Source organism: Leptonychotes weddellii, chromosome 9 (genome assembly GCF_054177405.1).
Source record: "Leptonychotes weddellii isolate Sample4059 chromosome 9, ASM5417740v2, whole genome shotgun sequence".
Lineage (NCBI taxonomy): Eukaryota > Metazoa > Chordata > Mammalia > Carnivora > Phocidae > Leptonychotes > Leptonychotes weddellii.
The window spans coordinates 8,086,331-8,098,240 of NC_138377.1; the positions used below are offsets into that span (position 1 = coordinate 8,086,331).

Sequence of the window (11,910 nt, forward strand, 5' to 3'; positions counted from 1 at the left end):
CAGTGGGTCCAGGATCGGGCGTCCCGGTGGGTGCCTGTGCGGGAAGAGCGGGGTTTGCGGGAGCTGACGTCTGCGCTCTGGGCCGCCCGCAGATTGTTACCAGCGCCTGGAGTTCCTGGGAGATGCGATTTTGGACTACCTCATAACCAAGCACCTTTACGAAGACCCGCGGCAGCACTCCCCGGGCGTCCTGACCGACCTGCGGTCCGCGCTGGTCAACAACACCATCTTCGCGTCGCTGGCGGTCAAGTACGACTACCACAAGTACTTCAAAGCCGTCTCCCCCGAGCTCTTCCACGTCATCGACGACTTCGTGCAGTTCCAGCTGGAGAAGAACGAGATGCAGGGCATGGACTCCGAGGTGAGTGCTCCTGGAGAACACGGCCAGCGCGCGGCTCGCAGCCGCTTGCCTCCAGGCGGGGCCGAGGCCCGGTAGTGCTCTCCAGGTCGGCCCTTCAAAAACTTGACTGCCCCCGCGCTGGTGCGTGCGGTCCTTCCAGGGGAGAGAGGGGGCCAGGGGCTGTGGGCTCTTTTCTGTTCCTGACGCCTGACTGACGCCTGCCGGCCCCCGCCCCCGGTGGCGCTTGAACCTTAGTGAATGAACCTCCCTGCGGTTCATTCGGCCTTTCTTTCTGTTAAAATGGGTCCGAAAACATTCGCTGATACGATCTCAGGTAAGCCTCACAAATGTATTTTCTGCTTCTACTTGAAAATAGGAAAATCTCATTTAAAAACCAACCTTCAGAATTTTAACCATTGGAATTTGAGAGGCTTCTGTTGTAAGTTCAGCCAAAGGTTCTTTGGTGATGGAGCTCATTTTAATGTGTTTGTGAGCTATTTTGAAGTTTTGTAGCAAAGAATTTCACTTAGGTCTTTCCACTCTGCTCTGATCCTTCGCTCCATCCATCTGCATACCTGTGTACCCAGGAGAGCACTCTCGGTCCCCTTCTCCCCGTTCTGATTCCCTTGTTTTCCTTCCTTGTGCAGATGTCTTATAAGGAGTCAGGGAATTTATTCTTAATTCTGGTGGCTGTTTTAATTGCTCTTCATTTAATTTGTACCTTCCCTTTTTTTTAAATTGCACCAAACCGTGGCTGGGGACTAGTGCCTTTCTTTCCTTGACTTGCTGTGAGAGAAATTTGAGGCGTAACCGCAAGGCTAGTGTCCCACCCTGTAAACAGTACAGAGCGCATGCCGAAGGAGGATCCGCTCTCCCGGGTGTCCTCCGCCAAGGTGAATGGGCCGAGTCGGAGCACGGCTAGCCGTGGCACTAGGAATTAGAACCATCTCATATGTACTCAGTATTATTTCTGGTCTTATTCTTTAGAAGTGTTTAAGCTTAGAATTTGAGGAATTAGCTAAAATTAGATTTAAGTTCTCTTTTGATGACAGTGGGACGTGCTGGTTCTGTTAATTTTTATTCATCCTTTTCCTTTCCTTTGTTTATATGATCATATGTATTAGAAGTTACAAAAACTGATTGGAAATGTCAGTGGTCTGGCTTTTCTAACTTCCTGTTGAATCTTAAGTCTCTCCACTTCTCTGGGCCTCAGTTTCTTCATCTGTGAAAGGAGAGAATTAAATTCGATAAGTTTTAAAATTCCTTTCTACCTCAAAACCGTGATGTACGAACAAGAAGTGTCTTTTTTTTTCCCCAGTAGCCAGAATTACAAGGGTTTTATATAGAGCTCTACATGGCTAAACAATCCATTTAGAAATTTTTTTTAAAACTCCAAATGCCCCCTTCTCTTGTTTCTCTTTCACAAGTAATTTGTGTTTATTTTAGAAAACACAAATAAGCAAGAAGAAAATTAAAGTTATGCAAATATACTGCTTTAGAAATTACCAAAATGAACATTCTGTGATGTTTTATTGCTAATGTATATAAACATAAGCATACATAAAACATAAAATGGAATTATATTATACATAGTATACCATAACGTGTTTTTTTCACTTAATATTTTGAGGACAACTTTCCGTGTATCCATTGGCATTTTGACTTTCAGTGGCTGCCCTCTAATCAATATATGGCTATAATGGAATATATTTAAACAGTCCTTTGTGGCTAGATATTTACATTGTTTTTACTGAGGACTTTAATAAACATGGGTGTGGTAGATATATCCAGTACCTCCTTAAGATAAATTCCTAGAGATGGGATTGTTGCATCAAAGAATTAGGAACTTTTAAAAGGCATTTGATACATACCCAAGTTTTTTATTACATTAATTTGAATACCTACTGTGTGTCAGGCACTCTCTTATAGTCAGTGTGTATTAAGGGGTTTAATAAAAAGGGAACTCGGGGGAATCTATTGTCCAGTCGAATTTTCCTGGCAAAAAGTGGCAATTTCTACTTGCCAGAGCAGTGTATATACACTCTTGTCATTGCCGTACTAATTAGCATTCGGCCTAATCCTTGCCAAGCCGCTAGGGGGTAGAACTGTTTTAAGATGCAGTTCTTTGGTTACGAGCGGATTTGAAATTTTTTTCGTACATTTATTAACTATTTCTAATTTTGTGTTGTTTTTGTTTTCATTTAGAAGTACTCTTTTTTCCCTTTGCTGAGTATACTACTAACTGGGGAGGGGATTTTGTTTATCCCTTGAGAAATTAGGGGGAAAAAAATTTTTTTTTAGATGTTTGTGAAGAACCTATTACAATGTAGTTAGGTGATTGCCATAAATGGTTGGTATTGTTAGCCTTGTTAAAGGGTATAATAAAAGTCCTATCCAAGAAAAGAAACCCACTGCTGTGGAATGCCTTTAAAGGTGGCCTTGTTGCTTACAAGTCCCTTTTCTTTGTGTAAATAGCTTAGGAGGTCTGAGGAGGATGAAGAGAAGGAGGAGGACATCGAAGTTCCAAAGGCCATGGGGGACATTTTTGAGTCGCTTGCTGGTGCCATTTACATGGATAGCGGGATGTCCCTGGAGATGGTGTGGCAGGTGTACTATCCTATGATGCGGCCGCTAATAGGTACTGTTCGTTCCCTTCGAAAGAAACACAATCATAATTAAAAACGACTCTAAGGATATCATTCACATGACTCTTTCATTTTGATTACAGAAAAATTTTCTGCAAATGTGCCCCGTTCCCCTGTGCGAGAATTGCTCGAAATGGAACCAGAAACTGCCAAATTTAGGTAAGCAAAAGTGTGCATGGAAAAAATTAAGTTCCTTAAAAAACAAGAGGGGCAAGAGTTGTCAAAGATGCCATAGACTAATGATTCTGAGAAATATTTACACTGGGGCACGCACTCTGCACTCTCCGTTTGTAGTCGGATTGACGTTCCCTTTTGCTTTGATAAAGTAATGCGGAGTTAAAGAAGAGCCTCAGCCCTGTCTGCCGGGGGCCGCGCCGCCGTGTGACGCACGTTTCCTTTGTGTGCCGGCAGCTCGTGCCCGGGCCCTCCGCCTCCAAGTGCGAGCTCCGTGCTGCTTGACAATAATAATAAATAGTTCTGACTTGTGATTCACGCTGTTTGGCATTTTTACAGCCCGGCTGAGAGGACGTATGATGGCAAGGTCAGAGTCACGGTGGAAGTGGTGGGGAAGGGGAAATTTAAAGGCGTCGGCCGGAGCTACAGGATCGCCAAGTCTGCAGCAGCAAGAAGAGCCCTACGCAGCCTCAAAGCCAATCAACCTCAGGTTCCCAACAGCTGAAACCCCTTTTTACAATGGAAAAAAAAGAAAAAAGAAAAAACAAAAAGCAGAATTAAGGGGAAAACTATTTAAATCGAGAAGGATGATTTAAAAGTCCATAGTGAGTGGAATGAATCGAAGGCAGAATTTGAAGTTTGTTTGATAACAAGATAGATTACAGAATAAAACATTTAACATATGTATAAAAATTTTGGAACTAATTGTAGTTTTAGTTTTTTGCGCAAACACAATCTTGTCTTCTTTCCTCACTTCTGCTTTGTTTAAATCACGAGAGTGCTTTAATGATGACATTTAGCAAGTGTTCAAGAGAATTATTGACAGTTATTTTGTTTTTATTTTGTTTGGGGGGTTTTGTTTTTCTTTTTGTTTTTTAGTTCCGTTTCCGTCAGCTTTGCTTAGCGTTCGGAGGCCAAGGAGCTTACAGCTGAGATAGCCCCTGGATTCTGTGGAGCGCCCTCCCCTCCTCGGCGTGGCCGCTGCGCCCAGGAGGATGGTGCGGTCTGCGAGAGGAGAAGCGTGCCCGTGCTGTCTTTTCTTTCCACGATCTGTTGCCTAAGAGGATGTTTCCCGGTCGCCATTGCACTTACTATAGTAAGGGACAGGTTTTTAATGAACATTGGCTGGCATGTTGGTGAATCAAATTTTCGTTTTCTCTCATGCCACGTAGTCTTGCATACAAAAGGTTCTTGCCTTAAAAGTAAAACCCTCATGGATGTTCTTTAATTTCTGATCTTTTTGGAACAAACTATTTGACATTCCCTTCCTTTTATTACGCATTTAGAGGTTGAGACAGTGTGATATTTGCAACTCACTAGGGTAGTTGTGACTTAACTTATTAAGGATTATATTAGAGTTTCTGTCATCTGTGTCCTGAAGGCATTTTGAAAACCAGAATATTATATATGTAGTCTATGGATTTTTTTAAGCACCATAATAAAAATGATCTTTGGCTAAATACCCAGTTTTACTAAAAACCTCCTGCCAGGTAGTTCCACTGATGGAAATTGTTTGTGGCAAACAGTTTTGCCCTGTAGGCTGTTGCTCTAACAAGATAAACTCTAGACATATCACACCTAAAATATGCTGCAGATTTTATAAGTGATTGGTTACTTATTTAAAGAAGCAAAACAGAGCACCTTTACCCTTAGTCTTCTCACTTAAATGTCTTACTGTACTTGTCACAGTGTTGCGTGCATTCTTCACCTACCAAAGCTGCGCTGTTAATGCCGTGGAAGTGTAACGTTTTCGACAAACTGCCGTCATCTTGATACATCTGTGATTTAGGTCATTAATTTAGGAAAACAAGCTCATGATTTCCATCTTTGGAAAAGAAGAAAAAAAAAAAAGACATTTTTAGGCATTTGCCGAAGTTTCTTTAATTAGACTTGTAGGCACTCTTCACTTAAATACCTCAGTTCTTCTTTTCTTTTGCATGCGTTTCCCCCTGTTTGGTGCTATGTTTATGTATTATGCTTGAAATTTTAATTTTTTTTTTTTTTTTTTTTTTTGCACTGTAACTATAATACCTCTTAATTTACCTTTTTAAAAGCTGTGGGTCGGTCTTGCACTCCCACCAACATACCAGTAGAGGTTTGCTGCAATTTGCCCCATTAATTATGCTTGAAGTTTAAGAAAGCCGAGCAGAGGTGTCTAATGTTTTCCAGCACATCATTCTGAACTCGATGCTTCATGTAATGCTGCGTTTTTTGTTTTCAGTTACAGTTGAATACTGTACTTCTTGCTTTATCTGCACCACCCACCCCCCAGAGAAACACCTCTGCACGTGTGCACAGAGAAAACTGTCAGCTCCGCTTTCTAAGGAGACCTGAGTGAAGGGGATGTTAAGCTTCTCCAATGTTATTTGTTGTCTCCAATCTTACATTTAAATTGCAATCTAAATTATTAAATGAGATTTTGAGCAAATTAATTTGGGTAGGCTCATTTTTAAAATATTTCTGATTGGGAACCTTAGATTTCTGTTTGTTTGTTTTTTTTAAAACCTCAGCGTGAGATCTCCTAGCAAGTTAAAACCAAGCAGTTCTTGAATTATATTAACTGTAAACGTGTACAATTAACAAGTAAGGCTGGATGTGAATTTTACGTGTGAGGGTGATCGCGATCAACTTAGATCGCAGATCTCTTCTCAATTTATAAACTACCTGATGCCAGGAGCTTAGGGCTTTGTGTTGTGTCTAATGCACTAATCCCAGTGTTAAGGGATTCTCTCGCCTCCTGGCACCAAAACCAGATTGTTTCACAGTTACAATTCCCATTGGGAGAAGAATGCCTCAATATATTTTGTAACCTTAAGAAGAGTATTTTTTTGTTAATACGAAAAAGTTCAGACTTGGATATGATTAGGTCATACATTCTCAGGGGTTCAAATTTCCTGCTACCATTCAAAATGTTTTATCAACGGCAAACTTTAGCTATTTCATTTTTTTGTTGTTGGAGAAAGATAGCTAATTTTAATTTGTGACTCACACTTGGACGCATTCTGTGATCCCCTGGTTACTAAGTTAAAAAATAAAAACTCTGAGTGAGACATACCGAGATGGTTATGAACGCTTTCGTGCTGCTGATTTTTAATGCTGTAAAGTTCCCCCAGTTTAGCTTGTTGAAATGTTTTGCATCCATTAACTAAGGAAGAAAATCACTCTATGTGGCCCCCCTTTCCACCCCTGTGTGTGTCATCCTTTTGTTCCTGTGATTGCAACGTGAGACCGAAGGTAATACGGAGGCCCTGCCGGGTGGGAGGTGTCGTGGTGCCTCAGGCACGTGTGTGAAGGGCTGGGGAAGTGTGTCTTGACAACTGCGAAGTTCCTTATGATGATTGTGTGGCGGTTAGTCGGCATGAACCTTCATTGTAAAGATTTTTGATTTCCTTTATGATATACTTTCAACAGTCCTAACTATGCTGCGTTGTGTAATAGCTTTGTTCCCCCTCTGTTCTGTTCATGTAGCACAGATAAGCATTGCACTTGGTACCATGCTTTACCTCATTTCAAGGAAAATATGCTTAACGGAGAGGAAAAAAGATGTGGTTTGGCCTCGCTGCTGTTTTGATTTACCGGATTTGAAAAAGATAATTATAATGCCTGCAATGTGTCATATACTTGCACAACTTAAATAGGTCATTTTTGTCTGTGGCATTTTTACTGTTTGTGAAAGTATGACAAAGATTTGTTAACTGAACTCTTAATTATGTTTTTTTTTTTAAATATGTTTTGTTACTTCTTTTTCTCTTTCTTTTAACGTCATGTGAAGTGATTAAATTTAGAATGACCTCTAACACTCCTGTAATGATCTCTTAAACTACTAGTAGTTTAACGTTCTTCATAATAGCTTGTCCTCAGAACGATTCGGACTTCCCTCCCTAACTAGCGAGAGGCCCCGAGGCTGCTCGGCGGCTTATAAAGACGGCCCTTCACCCAGCACTGCACCCTTCCAGGTCGTTCCCAGTCCGACGGAGACTGGGGTGCAGGGAGTGCCCGACACCCAGCCCAACCACGGTGCGGTCTGAGGGCCCGGCCGATGGCAGGCTCTCCATCTTCCTCTCTTAGGGTATTTGATCCTTTCACACAAGATCTAAGCCACCAAACTGAGACCTGGATATCTTTATTGAAACCGCATCTGAGATTCTGCCCAAGCCCTCGCCCAGCTCGTGTTCCTGGCGGTCGGTACCTAGATGGTCAGTTTAATTGCATTTCAATAGGTGTATTTTTTCAACCACTGATTACTTTTCAGGAATTTAAGTATTTCCAAATAAATTTCTTTATTTTATATTGTACATGAAAAGCTTTTAAGATACGTTTAAGACCAAGCATAATAAAGCGATTTTACCAGTTGTTGGAGCCGCCAGGAGTGATCTCGCGGGAACTTGCATTGAGACTTGCATTGTGGTTTTCCACTAGCAGTGAAAATGGTCTTTCAGAACTAACTTGTAAATATATTTCAATCATTAAGTGTTTTGTTTTTTTTTCCTGGTCCGTTTTTATTTGGACATCAACCACAGACAATTTAAATTTTATAGATGCACTCAGAATTCACTGCATCAGCAGGTTACCTAGCAAAAACGCAAAGGTGAACAGCAAGTAAACTTTGTGGCTTTTCTGCTGTAAACAGAGGGAGGGGAAATGACTAAAATCAAGAAAAACTAACATAATTTGATTGACAGTAACCTATTTACCATCACATGCTGCAGCTGTTCTAAGGAACATACTGTAACCCATTCATACAGTAATTGTGCTGCGGGAACGGGCAGCCTGCACCTTATGGGCCCCAATTACATTTAGTTGTTTGTTTTGTAATAATTGTAGCAGAGTCAAGCTCCAATAAAGTTATGGTCTGTTCATCCTGTGTCCTTCTATCTTTTTCTTTTCTCATTTTGGTTCCGTTCAAGCGGGTGATCACACTGAGATGGTTGTAGCGGACGTGATCTTTCAAGTGTTCTGATTCCATGGTCCTATGAAAATGCCTATTTTAATATGATAAAAGTTTTGCTGACTGAATTCTGCTTCACGTTTACCGGTAGAGTTGTATAGTAGCAGTTGCCTTTTTCTTTTCGAGATTTAAATAATAGTGGTGTGTTTTTCTGAAATTCTGCCATATTGACTGATGCGTTCCGGCTCCTGGATTATATACATGATGCATTTGACACATTCCTTAAGCGAATTTGGTTATCCTAAAATCAAGTGGACAGAATGTTCAGCTTCCAGGTTTTTAGGACGCACTCCTAATATTGTTGGTTAAGCAAGAATTCTGTCTTTCAAGATTTGACCCAATCTTTTTGTAACTTAGTAAACTAAGGACTAATAGCAATGACTTGGCTGCAGAACAAGATGGTAAGTATAAGTCTCTTAGAAGGAGAAAAAAATGTTTAGTTTTCTGTTACCAGTCCGGATTAATCCCTTCCTTTTTCTTCCTTCCAACTTCTTCTCTAAACTAAAGGAGAAAAAGTCTATGTATTTTAGTCGTGAGGAATTGGGATCAGCACCACAGGCTTGTGCGTGCTGGTGTTAATGGCCCAGAAGTCACCGGATAGTGCAGGCCAAGCAGCAGTGCCACAACGTCCTTCTGCCACTGGGACCCTGCCCTCCCCTGGCTAGCAACAGAGAACAGCCAGGCCAGGAAGATCAGTTTGCAGATCATGATGTGCGTGAAAAGAATCCAGATGGAAGGGAAGTTTTTTCTTTTTGCAGATCCATAAGCATAACATACCGCATGCTTTAGATGGGATGGTAGATGCCGGTTCAGAACCGGCCGCGTTGCGAACGGATCTGTGGTCCTTGTGAAGGCGCTGGGAGCAAGGGCCTACACTCACGCTAGGTGGGCAGGCCAGGCAATGTGTGGGGAGCCCTTCGACCTTCCTCCTCTTTCTTCGTTTCGTGGTTACTTACACATAAAACAACATTTTGGCCATTTTTCAGCATACGGCTTAGAAGCGTTAAACACGTCGACAGTGTCTTGCAACCATCACCACCGGCCATCCCCAGAACTTTTTCTCCATCCAGAACTGCAACCTTGCATCGGCGAAACACTAACTTCCCTTGCCTCCCTCCCCAAGCTCCTGGCAGCCGCCAATCTGCTTTTGGTCTCTGTGAAGTCCACTGTTCGAGGTACTTGATAGAAGTAGAATCAGACAGTATTTGTCCTTTGACATCAGACATAATTATTTCCCTCAGCGTAAGGGCCTCAAGGTCCATCCATCCTGAAGCAGGTGTCAGAATTTCCTTCCTTTTTTAGGCCGAGTAGTACTCCAACGTATATACACGCCGCAGTTTGTTTACCCTCCATTTGCCTGTGGATGTCTGGGGTGCTTCACACCTTTTGGCTCTTGTGGAGAGCATTGCTTCGAATATTGGCATACGCATACCTGCTTGGGTCCCTGCTTTCAAGTCCCCAGCGTCTATATTCCAGAAGTAGAATTGCTGGGTCGTACGGGAATTGTATCTGTGATTTTTTGAGGAGCCGCCGTCCTACTTCCCCGCGTACTGCACCATGTGACCTGGTCGGCGGTGGAGAAGGCTTCCAGTTTCTCCACGTCCTCACCCACACCTGTTTCCAGTTTGTTGGTTTTCTGTAATATCTATCCTAAGGGGTGAGAGGTGGCATCTCGTACTTTTGATTTGCTTTTCTCTAATTATCAGTGATCTGGAGCATCTTTTCATGTGCTTATTGGCCATCGTGTATCTTCTTTGGAGAAATGTCTCTTCAGGTCCTTTGTCACTTTTTGAGTTGGTTTTTTTCTGGTGGTGGTGAGTTGTGAGAGTTCCCTATGTGTTCTGAATATTAAGCCCTTAGCAGATTGGTGATTTGCAAGTATATTCTCCCATTCTGTGGGTTGCCTTTTACTCTGTTGAGACATTCTGAATTGCAAAACGCGTTGACCTCAAGGCTTTCTTACAGGGCTTGTGGGCCCGTGATAGCCGCGGCTTACTGAACAGTACTTGGGGCCTGGTCGTTGCTGAATGTTGTACACATTTTATGCCATTTGCTCCTCACCACGAGTATGGAAATGACTCCTTTTGGAGGTTCACACTGAGAACTAGAGTCAGCCCGCCTAGTTTCCTGCACTGTGTGACTTTGGGTAAGTTGTTAACCACTCTTAGCCTCGTGTCCTTGCCTCTACAGTGGGAAACAGCATCATTTGGATTCAAGTGACGCTTGATGTACAGTGCTGGGCGCAGTGCCCCGCATGTCACAAGCCCATAATAAATGCTAATTGTAACTGCTGCGATCACCCCTTTTACAGATGGGGAAAGCGAAGCACAGAGGAGTGAAGTTTGCCTCCTTCAGAGGGGTGCACCTTGCCCATCTCAGGTTGATGGACATTGTCTTCCCTATAAGCCCAAGTCTGCAGCTTTTAGAGAGGCCTTTCTAGGTGTTGTTGACTCTGCCTAAAACTATCCTGGCCCTCCCCACCTCCTCCTTTACTCACCCAACACTACCCATCCTTGCAGACATAGCTGGGCACTTAGCCCCCCAGGACGCCTCCGTCCCACCACCTTGCAGCCTGTGCCCATCCTTTGGTCCTCACCACTTCTCCTCATGTCTGTGAGCTACTGGAGGGCAACCACCACCCCATGGCCCGAGTCTCAGAAGCTTCTGGACTTACACAGTAGATGCTGATCTCAGTTCACTGCTGCGCTGTTCTCGATCTGCCATCCGTAGACGTCGGTGATTCTTCAGGAGACATTCTTCAGGGATCAGGAGGGATGTGGGAGTGGGGGAGTGGAGCCAGCACCACACGGGGAAAATCCCTGCTTTTTACCATGTTTTCTCCAAGGAGAACAGGACCTATAGGACCTGGGTCACCTTTTTTTTTTCTTTTTTTTTTTTTTTGGAGACTTTATTTTAGAGTGAGCGCGTGTGCTGGCGAGCATGTGTGGGGGGAGGGACAGAAGGAAAGGGAGAGCGAATCTCGAGATTCAGGGAGCCCAACACAGAGCTCGATATCCTGACCCTGAGATCGTGACCTGAGCCGAAATCAAGAGTCGGCCGCTTAACCAACTGAGCCACCCAGGCGCCCCAGACCTGGGTCTCTCCTACATATTGTGTCCTAGTCTTGGGTGAGGGCTGGGCCTCTTGGTCATTTGGACACCTTTGGTTCACGTGGGGTTAAAGACCCAGTAGAGAAATAGACCTCAGAGAGCCTGCGCTTTTCCTGAAGATTCAGTCTAAATGGACACTGAATGTTGTAGTGGATCTTTCCCCTTTTTGCTTGGACTACTGGGCCACTCCGAGCCAGATTTCTGGTAGACCTCCAGTTCATCTGTTCCCTCATTTATCCAGCACCTGCTGTGTGCAGGCACTCTCCTGGGTGCTGGGAGCAGAGCAATGAAGAATATGAAGCTTTTGTCCTCGTTACAGGCAGTTAACATCCTAGTGGATCCTCGGGAAGACAGGCCCTGGCCAAATCCACCATAGTTGTTGTCTGGGGACAGATCCCAGTGTGTGCAGCTTCTCATCCCCCCCAGCGCCTCCACCCTGTCCTGTAACAACATCTGTCACTCTTGTGCTGTTGCCACAGATCCTTCAGGGAACAAGATGGGCTGTAACGAACGCATCGGCGCTCTTGGTCCAGAATATATTTATTAAGCAGCTACTAAGTACTGGGCGTCGGGCCGACCTAGATGAGTAAGGTGGTGCTTGAGGCAGATAGCACTCGAGTCACATCTTTGAACTTGGCGCTGGCTTTTGCTGCCGAGGCCAGCGTGATAAATGGGTAGGGCCACACTTCACAG

At 43.7% G+C, this 11,910-nt stretch overlaps 1 protein-coding gene across 1 annotated transcript in view; it reads left to right on the top strand.

Moving 5' to 3' along the window:
- Positions 1 to 8,018, top strand: part of DICER1 (dicer 1, ribonuclease III) — a 71,825-nt gene extending 63,807 nt beyond the window's left edge. Inside the window, 4 exon segments of the mRNA XM_081829992.1 lie at positions 93 to 361; positions 2,816 to 2,978; positions 3,069 to 3,144; positions 3,499 to 8,018. Coding sequence (XP_081686118.1) covers positions 93 to 361; positions 2,816 to 2,978; positions 3,069 to 3,144; positions 3,499 to 3,664 — 674 coding nt within the window. The 3' untranslated portion in view covers positions 3,665 to 8,018.
- Positions 8,019 to 11,910: the final 3,892 nt, after the last annotated feature.